The sequence below is a fragment of the Microcaecilia unicolor genome, chromosome 2 (assembly GCF_901765095.1).
Source record: "Microcaecilia unicolor chromosome 2, aMicUni1.1, whole genome shotgun sequence".
NCBI classification, from domain to species: Eukaryota; Metazoa; Chordata; class Amphibia; order Gymnophiona; family Siphonopidae; genus Microcaecilia; species Microcaecilia unicolor.
The window spans coordinates 327189746-327210801 of record NC_044032.1 but is presented as its reverse complement, the minus strand read 5'-3'; the positions used below and the strand labels follow the sequence as shown (position 1 = coordinate 327210801).

General features: G+C 48.3%; 1 protein-coding gene across 1 annotated transcript in view; it reads left to right on the top strand.

The window, feature by feature from the left end:
• Positions 1 to 21056, top strand: part of DNAH6 (dynein axonemal heavy chain 6) — a 2906060-nt gene that overhangs the window by 822369 nt on the left and 2062635 nt on the right. Inside the window, exons 27-28 of the mRNA XM_030192089.1 lie at positions 4554 to 4718; positions 4808 to 4921. Of these exons, the coding sequence (XP_030047949.1) occupies positions 4554 to 4718; positions 4808 to 4921 (279 nt within the window). The remainder of the gene's footprint in view (positions 1 to 4553; positions 4719 to 4807; positions 4922 to 21056) is intronic.

Below are 21056 nucleotides of genomic sequence, written 5' to 3'. Positions count from 1 at the left end.
ACACTTCTGATACTCGTTTTATATCAGATTGTGAGTCTTGTATTGCACCCTTTGTTTATTTGCTACCATTTCAGCTGATTTTCACAATCAAACCCTAATGCAATGACAGATTTTGTTTTATTTGCATACTTATTGTCTACATGGGTTAAGTCATACAGTGTTCAGCTGACTTAAAGAAACTGACTAGAATAAAAACTGATGTAATGCAAACTCTCACCCACAACAAAATATTAAAACATCTTTATCCCATGTATTTTCCTTATAACATGTGATGGGGTAGGAGATACATACCTTCTAAATGGTTTAGCTGTGATTGGGTATCTTTATAACTCTTATCTTTAGAGGGAAGTGCAGACACTCATGAACCCTGGAAATGAGCAAGACAAAGTCTTTCTGCATTTTCCTTAAACAAAGATAGATCCTTAACTTATTAAGGGCTAGTACCTCAACAGTTCTATACTATGGGCCCTTGAACCAGCACAGGGATTCCTGTATAACACTCCTCATAGGCAAAGAGTGGTCAATCCTGATCTTACATATACAGGGAAGATCTAGATAGACTATGAAGACATTATTATATAATCGTATAACTTTTCGCCCAGCTTCATTAATTAATTAATTTCATTTATATCCCACATTAACCCAATAGATCAGGTTCAATGAGGCTAACAACTTATTGTAATTAACAGTACAAAAAGTGATGTGGGATAGTATACATTAAGCTGTAATAACAAAGTAAATAAGGATTGAGTATTACAATATGTAGTATGGAAATAAATGCTGAATGCTAAATGCAAAAAGGTAACAATTTATAGTCATCCATAATAACTTTTTGCGCAACTTAATTAGTGGCACTGATAATTGGCCACTAATTAGAATTTACACATACAAGTTTCTAAGAGTATTCTGTAAAGTGCTGTGTGTAAATTCTAATATAAGGATTTCAAAAGTGTCATGGTCATAGGAGGGGCATGAGCAGGCCATGCACCTTCCTATAAATTATGGGCACTGTTATAGAATATACCTGGTCTGCACCTAAGTTTGGCATGTGCATTTACAGGTTTTAGTTGGTGTAAATGGTTGCGCCTAAATTTTAGTCATGGGGATGAGTGCTACACATCTACTATAATAAAACTCACCCTCAACATTCTGAAGACAACATTCTGAAGTCACTCAGTCACTCACTGAAGGGTTCATGGATTCATGGTGGTGAAGCCAGAACACTGACCATGTCTCTCTGCCCCGCCCTCGCATGACGGACCTATCAGAAAAAACACACTCAACATTCTGAAACACAAAGGACCATCACAACTCCGTTCCCAGGCAACACTAGGCAACGTAAGACGGGCCAATCAGAAGAAACTACGTGACAATAAGGGAGGAGCATTCCCCAGCAGAATGGCTCATTATCTGTGCAGCACAGAGAGCACAGAACCACCGCTGGAACGAGAGAAGAATATTCCTGCTGTGGGTATGTGCAAAAATAGACCGGGGGAGGGGGGGGGGGGGAATTTTTAAATGCCTAATGCCAGTACTGAAGAGTGCCAGAGGGCCTATAGCACAGACTATATTTGGAATCGCTTGACATGGAGTCAGAGGAGCCGGTAAACAACGTGCCCGTCACCATCTGGGACGTGGGCGAACAGGACAAGCTGCGGCCCAGCTGGAAGGATTACCCGCGACCCAGCCAGCAGCAAACAGCGACCAAGGAAGGGGGAGGAGTAGGGAAACACGCGGAGCGTGTTTCCCTACTCCTTCCCTGCCAAGGAATCGCTGGAGACTGGCTGCCAAACTAACGAAACAACCGCACACCGACGCACCACCTCCATCATTCAAAAGCCATCCACTCTTTCTTCAACAGAAATGCAAACTAATAATACAAAACAAACAAAGAATACATGGTTTCTCAGACGGCTGCAGGTAACTCCCCACCCCCTTCCTCTTCCCCTTTTGCCGAAGCGACCAAGGACGTGCCCAACCATCCCCAGCCTCAGGCAAGCTGTCTCCCACCTCGGGGATTCCCCGAGCACCCGGAAAAAGACGGCGCTGATTCCTGCAGCGCATAAATGTTCCAGCATTCTCCTGCAGCCGGCCTGAAATGGACCAAACATATCGGATCACCCCCCGACGGCCCGAGACCGTGCTCTTCACCCTTCCGTCAACTTAAAACAACCATCCTCGTCCTCAGGCAAGCCGTCACCCACCTCCAGGATGCCCAGAACCCCAGCCCAATGGAAAAAGATGGCGCTGCTTCCAACAGCACATTTCTCTTCCAGCATTCCCCTACAGCAGCCCTGAAACGGCCAAAAAATACCGACAGACAAAGAACGTGCTCCTCTACCTTCCGCCCATCTAAAACAACACTGCTGCCTCAGCACAACACAAAAAAAAAAAAAACACTCAACAAAGGCTGACCCCCCCTACAATCACATTTACATTTCACCAACAGAAAGACCCCCCTCCACAAACCTCCTTGACAGACAAAACCACACACACACAATACAACAGAAACACACCCTCAAAGCCACACACCAATCCAACCCACTTTGACAGCACAGCACATCCCCCAACCCCCAAGCAAAAAACAAAATAAAACAAAAAAAGACACACATCAACAACCTGCACACACACCACACCCTCACACACGCACACACACACACACACACAAAATAACTCCGTGACACATACACACACACACACACAAATAAACACATGCTAGCGCCCGTTTCATTGGTTTCGGAAACGGGCCTTTTTTACTAGTATTCTATAAACCATACCTAACTTTAGGCAAGGTTTATAGAATAATGCTAAGCATGTTTTTTAATGCTGATTTTTAGGTGCCATATATTGAATCTGGTCCTTAATGGCTTTGTACACATTGGAGTACCAGAAACACTTTGGTTATTTGATAGGAGAGAGGCACTAGCACCCCCCTTATCAATACTTTGCATATGAAATGGCTTTATGGGTTTAGCATGTGTTTGGCCAGAAAAGTTACTAAGCTGAAGACATCACTTAGCCTCTTCCCCTCCCTCCCTCACAAAAAGCCTCCTGCAGTTCTTTAGAGTCTAGGGAATAAGGGCAGGAGTGATTTAAAATGGCACCAGCACTTAACAAATAGTCTTCCGGTACTGCTGCTAAGTGATCAAGCCGTCAAATGAGAATCAAAACCTCACTGGTTTGCTTCTTAAGCTGACCCTGAGTGTTTCTGTATCACGAGTCTTATCCTGCCAGAATCAACCCATTTACTCCAATTTTCTGGATCTTTTGTAAAAGAGAGGTAGATTTTCCAGGTACTGTATATAGTGAAGGCAACTCTTATTTTAGGCAATTCATCCTTAAACTGAATCAACTCCTCCTTTACTGCAGAATGCTGCAGACAAATAACAAAATTTAGCAGGCTAAGCCTCCAGATTGTTTGCATCAGTCATGGTTTCTCCAACTGGTGCTGGTGACCCCACAGCTATTTGTATTTTTAGTATATTCACTATTGTACATTTATTGTGGATATCCTGAAACCCAACTGGCTTTCAGGTCCCGGGAACAAGTTTAGGAAGCCTGCCAGTAGTTTTGGGGTGGGCAAGGGTCGGAGGTGGTGGTGGTGGTGGGGGGAGGGGGGGGTTGGCATTGCATCCCTCCAACTGTTGCAGTGCTAATGCAGCCTTGGTCCAACTCTCCCTACTGCCAGTGTGACTTCCCTACCTTTTGCCCCCAAAAGTAAGCAGGTAAAGTACACATTTGCTTGGCTCAATAATAAGGGACTAAAGAAACACCCTGGGGTAAATATATCGTTCTGGTTTCAATAAATATGTCACCATATATACAAAGGAAACCGTTATGTACCAATGTATTCTCTTTTTTTAATTTTTAAAAATGCAATAATTCATATATCAGTGAAAAAATATATAAGAATATATGAAAGTGTAGTGAAAGCATATGGCTAATGTTTATAAAGAGTGCTCAGTGAAACATGCTGCTATGGCTGGACTCTTTAAATGCAGACATGAGTAAATCAAAACAGCATTGCACTCATGCCCCACCAACCTCCAGTGTGGCATATAATCACTATAGAGATGATCCTCTCTAATCATCAACTAAATAAATGTCACTTATCTTGTAGCTGGAGGATAAGGAGCGTGAAATCAATCTCATCAGGATCACAGCCGTCACAGATGTATTATGTGCTATTAAAGTGCTCTTGTGAAGATAAAAATGTTGTCCTTCAACAATTCAGTTTAATTCATTTCCATCGATTTAATCCTATGCATTCTATTGCTGTTTGTTCCCAACACAACGTGTGTTTCGCTCCGAAGAGCGTCCTCAGGAGAACTTAGAAGATGGTCCGGAACACAGTCGCATAGATCAACAACTGCAACATTTCTAGTTTTCCCTCAAGGGAGCCATAAGTATCATATTAATAAATCCTATTGTGTCAAATATTCCTATGTGGAACATTTGTATTTTTGTAAAGAATTCTAAAAAAATCCATGATTAATGCTTTATCGAATAGAGGAAAGTACTATAAAGATCTGACCATTAATTATCTTTTGTAGGTTAGTTTGGGAAAAGGTCTTAAGGCAAGAGGGAATGTAGAAGACTGGCTTGGCAAGGTGGAAGAAGCTATGTTCAGTTCTCTCAGACGTTTAAGCAAAACTGCTATTACTGATTATCAGCATAAGCCTAGGGTAGAATGGGCAGTAGCTGGACACCCTTCCCAGGTAAACATCATAAACTTTTGTATTAATTTATTGTTCTAAATGTTTGTAAATTTTATGAGTATCTGTTTGTTTTTTATTCAATTTTATAGGTTATTTTAACCATCTCTCAGCTAATGTGGTGTCGTGATTTAACCCATTGTCTAGAAGGAGAAAGACTTGACAACTTGCAATCACTGGAAGATTTTGAAAAAGTAAACTTTGAGGTAGCATTATTATTTTTATTTATTTTTCTTCTGCATGTACATTTGTTATACTCTATATTTTATTTTAAATAAATCAGAACAGTGAAGAACATACTGTAAATTAAAAATGAAGTTTTCTTGTCTTTCCTATGTTTCTGTGGTGGGTAATATTGATTCTCCGAGGACAAGCAGGCTGCTTGTTCTCACGACTGGGGTGACGTCCGCGGCAGCCCCCACCAACCGGAAGAAGCTTTGCGGGCGGTCCACACGCAGGGCACGCCCACCGCGCATGCGCGGCCGTCTTCCCGCCCGTGCGCGACCGTTCCCGCCAGTCTTTTCTTTTCCGCGCCTGGAGAGAGTCGTGCGTCTGCCGCTCTCTCTTAGTCAGCCACGGAAAACCGTCGCGTTGTTCGCGAATTCGTTTATTTTTTGTTTCTGTTGCCGCGCTCCAGTTTTTTCCTTTTTCATTAAAAAAAACAAAAAAACAAGAGAGCACGCGCTCTATTTTCCCTTGTTTTCTAGCGGGGGCGTCGCGTTGCGGCCTTGTGGCCGCGCGGTCGATTATTTTTCGAGGTGTGATTTACCGCCACCATCGACGACTTTAACTTCGCCGATGCAATTTTTCCGTCGCTTTCCTCGAAGGTCCCGAGTGGATTTAAGAAGTGTGGTCGGTGCGGCCGGCCTATCTCGCAGACCGACATCCACGCTTGGTGCCTCCAGTGCCTCGGGCCGGAGCACAATATCAAGTCGTGTTCTTTGTGTCTTGGTCTCCGGAAACGGACTCAGGTTGCGAGGCAAGTTCTTCGGGACCGTCTTTTTGGAACTTGTGCCGGCCCCTCGACGTCGACCTCGACGGCATCGGTATCGACAGCCGGTTCTTCGGTACCGGTATCGGTGTCCGCGAAATCGACACCGATGGCATCGACCCCAGGAGTACAGGTCCCGTCGGCCCGCCGGTCCTCCGGTGACGGTAAGGGTGAGAGGCCGCGTGGGCAATCGGCCCCCGGTCACTCCCTCTTCTCATGGCCCTTGGGACCAAACCCTGTCTGACCCGACCCCTCGAGACCGAGGGGGATCGACATCCTCCTCCTCTGTTCCACCGGGCGCCGATGACGGGCACCGCAAAAAACAGAAAAAGCACCATCATCGGTCCCCATCGGTGCGCCCGGCCCTCGGTGCCGGAGAGGAATCGACGCCGAAGGGTCCATGTCGAGAGGAGAGGTCCCCCTCGGTAGTGGAGGTACCGACGCGTCAGGGTCCCAGCACTTCGGTGCAGTCTCCTGGACCCGAGCAGCTTCCGGCACCGACGCCTCTACCGCCCCCCCCCCCCCCCCCCGTCTTTCCCGACAGCGGGCCTGGACGAGTGCCTCCGAGCCATCCTTCCGGGGATCCTGGAAGGGCTGATGCACCAGGCTGTGCCGGCGCCGGGGGGTGCTTGCGCCCCCGGCGCCGTTTACTGTGGCGCCAGCGAGCTCTAGCCCGGTGCCGAGGCCTTCGACACCACCGCTGCTTGTGGCGCCGGTCTCGACCGCCACACAGGTGGAGTCCCCGTCGATGGAGGGAGCTTCGTCCCCGCCGGCGCGGGAGTCCACCGCTCGACGACACCGAGGCCTCGGTGCCTCGACGTCGAGCCGGGCCCGGTTAAGGACTCAGCTACATGAGCTTATGTCCGATACCGAGGAAGAGGCCTCGTGGGGGGAAGAGGAGGACCCCAGATATTTCTCTTCTCTCTCTGACCCCACGCCTTCGCCGGAGAGGAAGCTCTCACCTCCTGAGAGCCTCTCCTTTGCCTCCTTTGTTAGGGATATGTCTATATGCATTCCCTTCCCCGTGGTCTCTGTGGACGAGCCGAGGGCTGAGATGCTCGAGGTCCTCGACTATCCATCACCACCTAGAGAGTACTCCACGGTGCCGTTGTACAATGTCCTCAAAGAGACACTGCTTCGGAACTGGATGAGACCATTATCTAATCCCACCATTCCCAAGAAAGCAGAGTCCCAGTACAGAATCCACTCGGACCCAGAGTTAATGCGGCCCCAATTGCCCCATGACTCGGCGGTCGTGGATTCTGCTCTCAAGAGGGCACGGAGTTCGAGGGATACCGCCTCGGCGCCCCCGGGGCGGGAGTCTCGCACTCTGGACTCGTTTGGGAGGAAGGCTTACCAATCTTCCATGCTCGTGACCCGCATCCAATCTTACCAGCTCTACACGAGCATACACATGCGGAACACTGTGAAGCAACTGGCGGACCTGGTTGATAAGCTCCCACCGGAGGAGTCCAGGCCTTATCAGGAGGTGGTCAGGCAGCTGAAGGCGTGCAGAAAATTCCTGTCCAGGGGTATTTATGACACCTGTGACGTGGCATCTCGTGCTGCGGCCCAAGGTATAGTGATGCGCAGGTTCTCATGACTGCGTGCCTCTGACCTGGACAACCGCACCCAGCAGAGACTGGCCGACGTCCCTTGCCGGGGGGATAATATCTTTGGTGAGAAGGTCGAGCAGCTGGTGGACCAACTGCATCAGCGGGAAACCGCCCTCGACAAGCTCTCCCACCGGGCGCCTTCAGCATCCACCTCTGCAGGTGGACGTTTTTCCCGGGCCCGGCAGGCTGCGCCCTATGCTTTTGCCAAGCGTAGGTACACCCAGCCGGCCCGAAGGCCTCGACAGGCACAGGGACAGCCCCAGCGCGCTCGTTCTCGTCAACAGCGTGCGCCTAAGCAGCCCCCTGCGCCTCCACAGCAAAAGCCGGGGACGGGCTTTTGACTGGATCCACAGGAACATAGCCACCCTCAAAGTGTCCGTGCCGGACGATCTGCCGGTCGGAGGGAGGTTAAAATTTTTTCACCAAAGGTGGCCTCTCATAACCTCCGACCAGTGGGTTCTCCAAATAGTGCGGTGCGGATACGCCCTAAATTTGGCCTCCCTTCCACCAAATTGTCCTCCGGGAGCTCAATACTTCAGCTCCCATCACAAGCAGGTACTTGCAGAGGAACTCTCCGCCGTTCTCAGTGCCAATGCGGTCGAGCCCTTACCACCCGGGCAGGAAGGGCAGGGATTCTATTCCAGGTACTTCCTTGTGGAAAAGAAAACAGGGGGGATGCGTCCCATCCTAGACCTGAGAGGCCTGAACAAATTCCTGGTCAAAGAAAAGTTCAGGATGCTTTTCTTGGGCACCCTTCTGCCAATGATTCAGAAAAACGATTGGCTATGTTCCCTGGATTTATAGGACGCATACACTCACATCCCGATACTGCCAGCTCACAGGCAGTATCTCAGATTCCGCCTGGGCGCACGGCACTTTCAGTATTGTGTGCTGCCCTTTGGGCTCGCCTCTGCCCCACGGGTGTTTACAAAGTGCCTCGTGGTGGTGGCGGCGTATCTACGCAAGCTGGGAGTGCACATGTTCCCATATCTCGACGATTGGCTGGTCAAGAACACCTCGGAGGCAGGAGCCCTCCGGTCCATGCAGTGCACTATTCAACTCCTGGAGCTGCTGGGGTTTGTGATAAATTACCCAAAGTCCCATCTCCAGCCAACCCAGTCTCTGGAATTCATAGGAGCTCTGCTGAATACCCAGGCGGCTCAAGCCTTCCTTCCCGAAGCGAGGGCCACCAACCTCCTGTCCCTGGCTTCGCAGACCAGAGCGTCTCAGCAGGTCACAGCTCGGCAGATGTTGAGACTTCTGGGTCATATGGCCTCCATGTGACTCCCATGGCTCGTCTTCACATGAGATCTGCTCAATGGACCCTAGCTTCCCAGTGGTTTCAAGCCACCGGGAATCTAGAAGATGTCATCCGCCTCTCCACCAGTTGCCGCACTTCACTGCTCTGGTGGACCATTCGGGCCAATTTGACCCTGGGACGTCCATTCCAAATTCCACAGCCCACGAAAGTGCTGACGACGGATGCATCTCGCCTGGGGTTGGGAGCTCATGTCGATGGACTCCACACCCAGGGTCTGTGGTCCCTCCAGGAAAAGGATCTGCAGATCAACCTCCTGGAGCTCCGAGCGATCTGGAACGCACTGAAGGCTTTCAGAGATCGGCTGTCCTGCCAAATTATCCAAATTCGGACAGACAATCAGGTTGCAATGTATTACGTCAACAAGCAAGGGGGGCACCGGATCTCGCCCCCTGTGCCAGGAAGCCGTCGGGATGTGGAGTTGGGCTTGCCAGTTCGGCATGTTCCTCCAAGCCACATACCTGGCAGGCGTAAACAACAGTCTGGCCGACAGACTGAGCAGAGTCATGCAACCGCACGAGTGGTCGCTCCATTCCAGAGTGGTACGCAAGATCTTCCGAGAGTGGGGCACCCCCTCGGTGGACCTTTTCGCCTCTCAGACCAACCACAAGCTGCCTCTGTTCTGTTCCAGACTTCAGACACACGGCAGACTAGCGTCGGATGCCTTTCTCCTTCATTGGGGGACCGGCCTCCTGTATGCTTATCCTCCCATACCTTTGGTGGGGAAGACCTTACTGAAGCTCAAGCAAGACCGCGGCACCATGATTCTGATAGTGCCCTTTTGGCCCCGTCAGATCTGGTTCCCTCTTCTTCTGGAGTTGTCCTCAGAAGAACCGTGGAGATTGGAGTGTTTTCCGACTCTCATTTCGCAGAACGACGCAGCGTTGCTGCACCCCAACCTTCAGTCCCTGGCTCTCACGGCCTGGATGTTGAGGGCGTAGACTTCACTGCGTTGGGTCTGTCTGAGGGTGTCTCCCGTGTCTTGCTTGCCTCTAGGAAGGATTCCACTAAAAAGAGTTACTTTTTGAAGTGGAGGAGGTTTGTCGTTTGGTGTGAGAGCAAGGCCCTAGAACCTCGTTCTTGCCCTGCACAGAACCTGCTTGAATACCTTGTGCACTTACCAGAGTCTGGCCTCAAGACCAACTCCGTAAGGAATCACCTTAGTGCGATTAGTGCTTACCATTATCGTGTGGAAGGTAAAGCCATCTCTGGAGAGCCTTTAATCGTTCGATTCATGAGAGGCTTGCTTTTGTCAAAGCCCCCTATCAAGCCTCCTGCAGTGTCATGGGATCTCAACGTCGTCCTCACCCAGCTGATGAAACCTCCTTTTGAGCCACTGAATACCTGCCATCTGAAGTACTTGACCTGGAAGGCCATTTTCTTGGTGGCAGTTACTTCAGCTCGTAGGCTCAGTGAGCTTCAAGCCCTGGTAGCTCATGCTCCGTATACCAAATTTCATCACAACAGAGTAGTGCTCCGCACCCACCCAAAGTTCCTGCCGAAGGTGGTGTCGGAGTTCCATCTTAACCAGTCAATTGTCTTGCCAACATTCTTCCCCAGGCCGCATACCCGCCCTGCTGAACGTCAGTTGCACACATTGGACTGCAAGAGAGCATTGGCCTTCTACTTGGAGCGGACACAGCCCCACAGACAGTCCGCCCAATTGTTTGTTTCTTTCGACCCTAACAGGCTAGGGGTTGCTGTCGGGAAACGCACCATCTCCAATTGGCTAGCAGATTGCATTTCCTTCACTTACGCCCAGTTTGGGCTGGCTCTTGAGGGTCATGTCACGGCTCATAGTGTTAGAGCCATGGCAGCGTCAGTGGCCCACTTGAAGTCAGCCACTATTGAAGAGATTTGCAAGGCTGCGACGTGGTCATCTGTCCACACATTCACATCACATTACTGCCTCCAGCAGGATACCCGACGCGACAGTCGGTTCGGGCAGTCGGTGCTGCAGAATCTGTTTGGGGTGTAAATCCAACTCCACCCTCCAGGACCCGAATTTATTCTGGTCAGGCTGCACTCTCAGTTAGTTGTTCTTCGTAGGTCAATTTTCTGTTGTATCCTCGCCGTTGCGAGGTTCAATTGACCTGGGTTCTTGTTTTGAGTGAGCCTGAGAGCTAGGGATACCCCAGTCGTGAGAACAAGCAGCCTGCTTGTCCTCGGAGAAAGTGAATGATACATACCTGTAGCAGGTGTTCTCCGAGGACAGCAGACTGATTGTTCTCACCTACCCTCCCTCCTCCCCTTTGGAGTTGCGTTTTCATCTTTTTGCTTGTCATTCAACTGGCGGGAACGGTCACGCACGGGCGGGAAGACAGCCGCGCATGCGCGGTGGGCGTGCCCTGCGTGCGGACCGCCCGCGAAGCTTCTTCCGGTTGGTGGGGGCTGCCGCGGACGTCACCCCAGTCGTGAGAACAATCAGCCTGCTGTCCTTGGAGAACACCTGCTACAGGTATGTATCATTCACTATCCAAAATGATCAGTGTTTTTGTAACACCTGACCTCTACAGATTTTTTTATACCTAGATATTCAGTATCAATATCTGGATACCGGGCAATGCTAAATATCCAAGTATAACATGGCTAAGTTACTTATTCTGGTACTGGTGATATTCATACTGGTACCCGTTAAGTAACCAGATAAAGTTAGGACAGCCTTTTTGCTGTCCTAATTTTATCCAGGCCATTACCTAATCAGTGGATTGAATAATGCTGCTGACTGTGAAAATGCCAACTCTGCTTAAAATCTGCCTCTGGACCACCCAGCCATTAGCCAGATTATACCAAGGCAGTCTGTCCAGATTTTTAGCAGCATTATTTGGGCAATGCCGCTGAAAATCCAAGTATAGACCCAGTGGGTATGACTTATCAATATAGTAGCCATTCCTACCCAGATAAATCCTACTGAATATCGACCCCTATACTTCTACACAAATGCCATTCATATCAAACCCTTATTATGATTCATTTTTCTAAAGGACTTTGTTTACATGTTCAATTTTCAAAATGAGTTGCACATTTATTGGCACTGGGTAAATGTACAATTCCTTAAACTGCTAGTTTTTAAAGGCATTATGTGAGCAATTCCATAACTGGGCACCTCCATTTAAGGGCTCCTATGTTCCATTATAGAACACTAATGTAACCTAATAAAAAGCCAAAAGGTCTGAGTAAAAGAACAGGCACACCAAATATGACACAAATTACCAGCCTCCTCACAATTCCTCCAACATATAGAAGACCCCCACAAACCCCCTTTTTTATAACAGGTATGGGCTTATATACTAGCGCGTAAGCAGCTTAACGTTACTTTTCTTTAATCTGGTAGATACAGAAAAATACGCATATTACCCAAATACTTTAACCGTTGAGAATCATCCCAAACCACCCCATCTCCCTTTCCCACTGATACATATATCCAAGTTTGTAGAAACCCTCTCCCTCTAGCAGTTTATACAAGCAGGATTAAGCCTGTGACAGTGTGAGTTGCAACCACAAATCCTCTAAGGGAAGATGGGCCTGACTCACCACCTCCTGCATAGGATGAGATTGCAATGATGAGCCCGCAAGAAAAGAAAAAATCCATTGTGGGAAGATCAAACCGATCACATAGGCTAAAAAATGAGTGTAACACCCCCCCCCCCCCCCTCATATAACTGATAAACAATACCAACCCCTTATTCGCCCGACCCCCTAACTGAGTCATCCTCCCCTAATAAAAATGCAATGGGCTGCAACCACAATCTCCAATTGGGTCCATAAAAGCACTTTATGGACACCAGGAATGACAGTATCCCACAGAAGCTGCACAGAATCCCACAAAATCACATAAAGAGGAAAAGGGTGTAAATGACATTGCTCAATCTGTACATACGGTTTAAGGGGGACCCCCAGACGCCAGTCCTAGTAATGACACAGCTGCACTGCAAGATAATAGGAGTTCAAATCAGACACACCTAACCCTCCCCTATCCTGGAATCGAATGAGGGTCTTCACCGCAACTTGAAGACGCCCTCCCCTCCACACAAATTGAGACAACACCCACTGCAATCAATGAACTAAATGATCCTGGAGAAGAATGGGCAAAGCCTGAAACAAATATAGAAACCATGGTAAAATGTTCATCTTCATGCAAGTTATTCTATCAAACTAGGAGTAAGACCCACAGTTCCATTCTCTCAAATCAATCTGAATCTGATACAGCAACAGAACATAATTAGCAGCGTAAAGACCATCAGCAGTTGCCAGAACCTGCACCCCTGAAAAGGAAGGTAGACCGAAAATATGTTACCTCTGAAGGAAACATAACATTCAAAGCCTTTGTTTTATCCATATTTGACTTGAAACCAGACACCTGACCATACCCTTTCATCTCCCAAATGATTACTGGTAAAGACAACAGAGGCTTTGAAACAGAGAGAATCACATCTTCTCCGAGGACAAGCAGGCTGCTTGTTCTCACAATTGGGTCATCGTTGTCCACGGCGGCCCAGGAACTGGAAGAAAAATTTTGCCAGCAAAAATGAAGATTTTCGGGAATGTTCCGTCGCACGAGCAGGATGGACTGCGCATGTGCGAACGGCTTCCCGCCCGACGCATGAGCATGTCTCCTTAGTCTTTTTTTCTCTGCAGTTAGGTGCGGCACTGTTTTCTCGCTCCATTCCGTTCGGCCGCTCGGTCGGGTTCTCCCCTTTTTGTGCCCTACTGTCACAGTCGTGCCCTGGTTTCAGGCTCTCAGTCATCTCGCCCCCTGGTGGCTAGGCCTGGTGGCTGCATTGGATTGTCTGTGTGCAGTTTCCCGTTCCAGACTTCAGCCTAGTCCAGTCCGTATCTTCCGGCCTGCCAGACTTGCTTGTCTTGTTTGAGCCTGCACAGCACCCGTAGCTGCCTGGTGATTGCTGCAGTGAATCTCGGCTGCTGCTGGGCTTATTAGTCATTTGGAAACTCTCTGCTTTGCCTTTGCATCGCCTAAGGCCCTGGTTTGTTGGTGCTTGTTGCACGTCTGCCTAGTTTGGCTTTTATTCTAGTTCTTGTCTGATTCTGGTTAGTCTGTGTGTAGTTTGGCTTGGAGTTTGTTTGTTTCCTAGTCTTGTTCCTTGTTTGTCTTTTGTGTTTAGTTTCTGTTTGTCTGTGTTTCTTGTTCAGTGGCTGCCTGGCAGCTTTCAGTTCTGTCTCGTGTTTGTCAGGGTTTGTTCCCTGTTTTAGTGGCTGCTTGCAGCTTCCAGTTCCTGCCCTGTCCTGTAAGTCCTGTCGGCTGCCTGCATCCAGGGGCTCAACTCCTTGGGAAGGGCGGCCAGTGCACGTGAAGTCTTGCTGTTCCTTTCTGAGTTCTATCTTGTTCCTGGTGTGGGGTGGTTTTGCCTGCCACTGCCGCTCCTCGGCAGTGGCCCAAGAGCTCACTAACCTAGTTCCTGCTTTAGAAACCTAACGCCTTCCCTTTTGGCTCAATCGAGTCGTTTGATTTCGCCGAGGCTGTGTTTTCTTCCATGTCATCGAAGACACCCAGCGGCTTCAAACGTTGTACTCGGTGCAACCAGACCATCTCAGGTACCGATACCCACGCTTGGTATATCCAGTGTCTTGGGCCCGACCATAGCCCAGTCGCTTGTAGTCTGTGTCTTTGTATGAAGAAACGGGCCCAAGTGTCTCAAGAGGCTCAACGGGAAAACCTTTTGGAGCCGGGTCCGGTCCTTCAACATCGACATCGGTGCCGAGGTCGACGGCGGCAGCGTCAACATCGACAGGAGCATTGACGGGGAGCAAGGTAATGGCTGCTGAGAGACCAATTTGCGCTGGGAGCAGTGAGACATTGAGTGGGTCTCCACCTGTCTCGAGGCATCCTGCTATGCAGGCCCCCCGGGACCGACCTTCGTCTGACCTGGCCCCGAGGAGACGTGAGGATTCCACGTCTTCCTCGTCGGTACCGAGGAGTCTCGATGATGGGCATCGAGCGAAGGCTAAGAAGCACCGTCATCGTTCTCCTTTGACGCACGGTACTGGGAGCTCTGGGGTGTCGAGAGAGTCGGCACCTGAGAAATGTCGGCGCCGAGAGGACCGCTCCCCCTCGATACAGGAGGTGCTGATGCGTCGGTCTTCTGGCAGCCCAGTACCTGCTCCCGAGCCTCCATGGATTTTGACACCGCCTGTTCCACCGGCCCCACAGTCTTTTCCAATGGTGTCTCTTGATGAGCGTATCCGGGCCTTGTTTCCAGAACTTCTGGAAGTCTTACTGCGACAATCAGCTTCAATGTCGGGGGTGCTTGCGCCCCCTCTGTCATCTGCTGTAGCTGTGCCTGGCCCTTCACCTGTGGTGAGGTCTCCGACCCCGGTGCCACCTGTGACATTTGCGTCGGCTGCCACTCAGGTCGACTCCCCTTCGACGTCGGTGGAGGAAGCTTCGCCACAGTCGGATCGGGCGTAGACCTCAACATCACCACGGAGGACATCGTTCCTCGGCGTCGAGTCAGGTCCAGTGTCAGAGTACTTTCACTCAGGTTGCATCTGACACTGAGCAGGAGCGCTCGTGGGAATCAGAGGAAGATCCTAGGTACTTCTCTTCCGATGAGTCTTTTGGGATTCCCTCTGACCCTTCTCCTCCGCTGGAAAGAAGATTATCTCCACCAGACAGTATTTTTTTTCCTCTTTTGTCCGGGAAATGGCTACAGCTATTCTTTTCCCTGTGGAGGTTGAGGATGAGCCCAGGTCTGACATGCTGGAAGTCCTGGATTATTCTTCTCCACCTAAAGAGGCTGTGACAGTCTCTCTCCATAAGGTACTGAAGGAAGTTCTTATGAGAAACTGGTCTGCCCCTCTGTCTGACCCTGTGGTTCCCAAGAAAGCAGAATCCCAATATCGGATCCACGGTGAACCTGGAATGATGAGGTCCCAATTACCCCACAATTCCATGGTGGTGGATTCCACTCTCAAGAAAGCCAGGAGTACTAGGTGTCAGCAATCGTTGTCTAGGGATGGTCCCGAGTCCAGTTCACAGAGGCAGTGGGTTCCCAAAGAATACACAATCAACACGGGTTTGTGATATATATATATATATATATATATATATATATATATATAGGAAGTATATTGTAGGTACATATATATATGGGCTCACAGCACTTAGTACAGGTAAAAGGATACAAGGCTGTCTCTGGGTGTGTGTTTAGAGAAAGAACAGTTAAGCCAGCAGAGCCATGTGCTCTGGTGGCTAAAGATGGAGGTGTGCAAAGGGAAAGAAAGAGAGAGAAGAAGATGTGCATGCAGAGCCCTATGCTCTGTTGCAGAAAGAAAGAAAGAGAGAGAGAGAGAAGGAGATGGAGATCCCGAGCAGAGCCATGTGCTTCTGCTTTTATACCTCCAGAACAAAGAGATCAAAAAAACGTATCTTCCTTCCCAGCCAAACTCCAGTGTACCTTCTCTGAAGTCAGGAAAGGTGACCAATTTCACAGGTTCTCCTTTTGAAGTTACTAGTCATGGAGCCTCTCTGTCTGGCCTCCTTTGTTCTCAAAGAGAGCTCTGCTCCCAGATGGAACAAAAGGTATGTTAATCAGGAGTAATTAAGACAACACAGGGCTAGCAGGTCTCTGAGCACCATTTGGTCCATGTCATCCTCACTGATTCCTGAGGGAGGGGGATAGTTTATCAGAAGCTGGTCTAATATTAATCGAAGTATGTCAAGCTGGTTTCATATTAATTTAAGCATGCCACGAGTATGTCCAGGAATCCTGACACTAGGCACTATGCTTTGGCGCCCCCCGGCAGAGAAGCTAGGACTCTTGATTCTTTTGGGAGAAAGGCATATCAGGCCGCTATGCTCATGTCCAAGATCCAATCATACCAGCTCTTCACGAGAATACACTTACAGGACTTAATAAGTCAACTGTCCAGCTTGGTTGATGCACTCCCTGCAGAATTGGCCGAGCCTTTTCGCCAGGTGGTCAGGCAGCAGAAGGAATGTTGCAAGTTCCTGGCCAGGAGTACTTTTGACACTTTTGATGTAACATCCAGGATCACTGCTCAAGGTATAGTGATGCGCAGACTCTCATGGCTGCATGTCTCTGACCTGGATCATTCGGTCCAGCAGCGGATGGCGGATGTTCCTTGCTGGGGGGACAATCTTTTTGGAGAAAAAGTAGAGGATCTTGTTAACCAGATTAAAAAGCATAATGATGCTATGGATTCTCTCTCCCACCGGGCGCCTTCTGCTACAGCCTCCTCATCTAGGAGGTTTTTTGGAGGGAAGAGAAGTGCTCCCTATTCCTACTCTAGGCGTAGGTACACTCCTGCTTCTCGGCGGCTTGCCCAGGCTCTGCTCCAGCACACTCGTTCTCGTCAACAGCGTGCATCAAAGGCCCATTCTGCTCCCCAGCAAACGCAAGGGACGGGCTTTTGACTGGCTCCAGTTCAGCACAGCCTCTATAAAAGTGTCCGTGCCGGAAGACTTGCCAATAGGAGGGAGGTTGATGTTTTTTCACCAAAGGTGGCCTCTTATAATCTCCGACTGGTGGGTTCTTCAAATAGTCCGTTTAGGATACACCCTCAATCTGATATCCAAACCTCCAAATTGCCCACCAGGAGCTCATTCTTACAGCTCCTAGCACAGGCAGGTACTTGCAGAGGAACTCTCCGCTCTTCTAAAGGCCAATGCGGTTGAACCCGTTCCACCAGGGGAAGAAGGGCTTGGATTCTATTCCAGGTACTTTCTTGTGCAAAGGAAAACAGGGGGGATGCGTCCCATCCTAGACCTAAGGGGTATGAACAATTATCTAGTCTGAGAAAAGTTCAGGATGGTTTCCCTGGGCACCCTTCTTCCCATGATTCAGGAAAACGATTGGCTATGCTCTCTGGATTTAAAGGATGCTTATACCCATATCTCGATACTCCTAGCTCACAGGAAGTATCATCGGTTTTGGCTAGGAACGCAGCACTTTCAGTACTGTGTACTGCCCTTTGGTCTGGCGTGTGCGCACAGAGTGTTTACCAAGTGTCTGGCTGTAGTCACAGCAGAGGCGTAGCCAGGTGTTGATCTCAGGGGGAGCAGACTTTTATAAAATAGGCGCCGGTTGGTGTCAGTTACACAGCAGTGTCTGTGTTGTTGCTCAGGGGCTGTAGCGGGCACTGATTAATACAGGCTGTCTTTGTTGCATCCTGCCTACAAGGAAACAGTAAGTTACATCAAGAGGCAGGACGCAGAAGAGATCCCTGGATTGGCCAGAGCAGGTAACCTGTCTTCTTAACTACAAAGTAAAAATATTCAAATCGTGACCATCGCCTCAGGAATAGTACACACATTCCTTCCACTGCTAGACACCTTGTTTAAATCAGATGGGCGTTTGTGTGTTGATTCTACAGGATGTGAAGAACATTAGTCCTGAACATTTTTATTTTAGGTGACAAGGGCCCTTGCCCCAGAGCCTACTTTCAAATAGGGCTAGACATTTTGTGAAATAACACAAACCCCTGCAAAAATACACCCAAAACCTATACTGAAAACTTACTACACCATAACAGCCCTAATCCACCTACAAAAAGACAGTGCTATAAATATTACAGTGGGACCTAGAGAAGTGTTTCCCTATTGGTCCTGGAGTACCCCCTTGCCATTCAGGTTATCCACAATGAATCTGCATGAAAAAGATTTGCATGTAATGGAGGCAATTTATACAAATCAATGTCATGCATATTTACTGTGGATATCCTGAAATCCTGACTGGCAAGGGGGTACTCCAGGACCAACTTGGGAAACACTGCTCTAGAACACAAAACTTGCCACACCATAACAGCCCACCTTTGAACAGACAGTACTATATATATTACACTGGGCTCTAGAGCACCAATTAACCTACTATTGGGAAACTGGAACAAGCTGCACTGTTACACATTCCTACACAGATGCTACGTGCTAGCAGAATCCTTCACCTCAGGCACACATGCAGAACATGGACAGATCCTCATCTATATAACAAGAGTAGTCATGCTGGGTCAAACCAATGGTCCATCTAGCCGAGTATCCTGTTTCCAACAGTGGCCAACCCAGGTCACAAGCACCTGGCAGAAACCCAAATTGTGACAATATTCCAATCTAATACAGAATAGGGAGCCACAAAAACAAAACAAACAAAAAAAAAACAAAACAAAAGAAACCACCACCAGCAACAAAAATTGAAATAGAGAGCCCCCTCCTCTCTGCCCAAGGAAGCCAGACTCTATAAATAGTGCAATACTGGTAAAAAAAAAAAAAGAAAGAAACAGAAATGCATTTTCTCCTGTACTTTGCAAAATAAAAATATAAAAAATGTACATTTTACAAAGCAGGTACATCTCAGTCCTTTCAAAGTATTAAATAAAAATATTTTTTCTACCTTTGTTGTCTGGGAATTTGGCGGACCCAGTCTTTTTTTCCATGTTCCATGAGTCAGCCTTACAAATTCTTTTCCAGGTTGGCCTTTCCATTTCTTCTCTCGTTCTCTATATCTGTTTGGCACTGATCTTTCATTTTATGTCCCCACTATCAAATACCTGTGTATAGAGCTGCCAAGTGATACAGTTCCAGAAGGGAGATTTTTCAACCAGTCCTAGTGTGAACTCACATCCCAAATTCATGTGGGATTTGCAGTCCCTGATTCTACCCACCAAAATCTGTGCTGCAGTACATCCAAAATGACTTAAGAAAATGCACTCAGACCCCTGCAGGGTTGCTAATTTGAAGGTATCAGAGATGTGCATTTTCAAATACTGTCATATTCCTAATATCAAATTGAGAATAAAATACCTTTTTCTACAGTTTTCTACTCTGTGACCCTACCTCCTCCCCCTTTCCAGTAGTGCCTTCTCTGTGCCCCTATCACCCCCCCCTTTCCAGTAGTTCCCTGTGCCCCTATCTCCTTCCCCCTTTCCAGTAGTGCCCCCATCCCTATCCCCCTCCTTTTCAGTAGAGCACCTATCTCCCCTCTTTTCAGGTGCCCCTGTGTCCCCATTTTTTCTTTCTCCAGCACTGCCTCTTTGTGTTTCAGTGCCCCTACCCTCTCCCTGTCCAGTATTGACACTGTGTCCTTCTCCATCCCTGTCCAGCATTTACTATATCCTTCTCTCTCCCCATGTTAACCTTTTTCCCTGTCTCTTTCAGCGCTCCCCAGTGTTTCATTTGGAGGGGCTGGTTATAGGGACACTCTAGCACATGTTATATTTGTGCAGAGATTTTTTTCTCCTGGTCAAGGCCACTAAAACAGACATCATGTTATGAGAATCAGGTGCTCAACATTCAGAGTTTCTCTCTATTTATTACATTAATACCCTACATTAAACATGAATTAGGTTGAAACAAAACAGAATAATCCATTTGTGTACCTAAATGGTAAATCACAAAACAGATGAAAATGTGATTTCATGTGCCCCAATGAAAGGAGAGTTTAATTCTACTTTCATTTAATTTCAATATATTCTATCTTCCCATGGCAGATTACAACAACAAAAATCCTTTATCCTCCACCTTTTAAGACACTGTCCTGCTTATAATCGAAAGAGAAAAATGCCTATATTGCGACCCAAATCAGGAGATGGGCATTTTGGGCGTTTCCAACTGCAATCCGTCGTGGAAACGAGTAAAGTTGACGGGGGCGTGTCGGAGGCGTGGTGAAGGCGGAACTGGGGCGTGGTTATCGGCCAAGGAGAGATGGGCGTCTTTAGCTGATAATCGAAAAAAAGGCGTTTTTACCACAATTTTGGGTCACTTTTTTTAGACCCTTTTTTTTCATGAACAAGTCCCAAAAAAGTGCCCCAACTGCCCAGATGACCACTGGAGGGAATCGGGGATGACCTCCTCGGACTTCCCCAGTGGTCACTAACCCCCTCCCACCAAAAAAAAGCCACTTTAAAAACTTTTTTTTCAGCCTCTATGCCAGCCTCAAATGCCGTACCCACCTCCATGACAGCAGAATGTGTTCTATCCTGTGACAGCCTTTCCCTGGTTCTGATGTGGCTCTCAGGTGAGTGTGACACCTTTTCTGTTATGTGGGTGTAGGGTATTGGGCTCCGTGATTCCACTAGCTTGTGGCAAATGCTCACGATGTTGGTAGGCTCTACTCCCATGGTGCTTTTCCCCCTGCTTACTGGGTCAGAGTGTGCCCTGTTTTGTTTCCGGTAGTCCATGAGGTAGTGGCCATTTTTGTAAGCCAGTTTTAGATCCCTTTCATGTGTTAGCCATGTTACAGAACTTAGTTCTTACTGTGAATGTGGCTGAAAGAGGGCATTGTACAGCATTCTGCCAGCTCTGACCTACTGCTCATCTCAGTACCAGGGAGACTCGTTGCCAGTGGGGCATAACCTCTGATCTGCAGTTAACTATGAAATATATTCTATATTCCCGTGGCAGATTACAAAAACAGTTAAGATGATGAACCCATCAGAAAACAGGA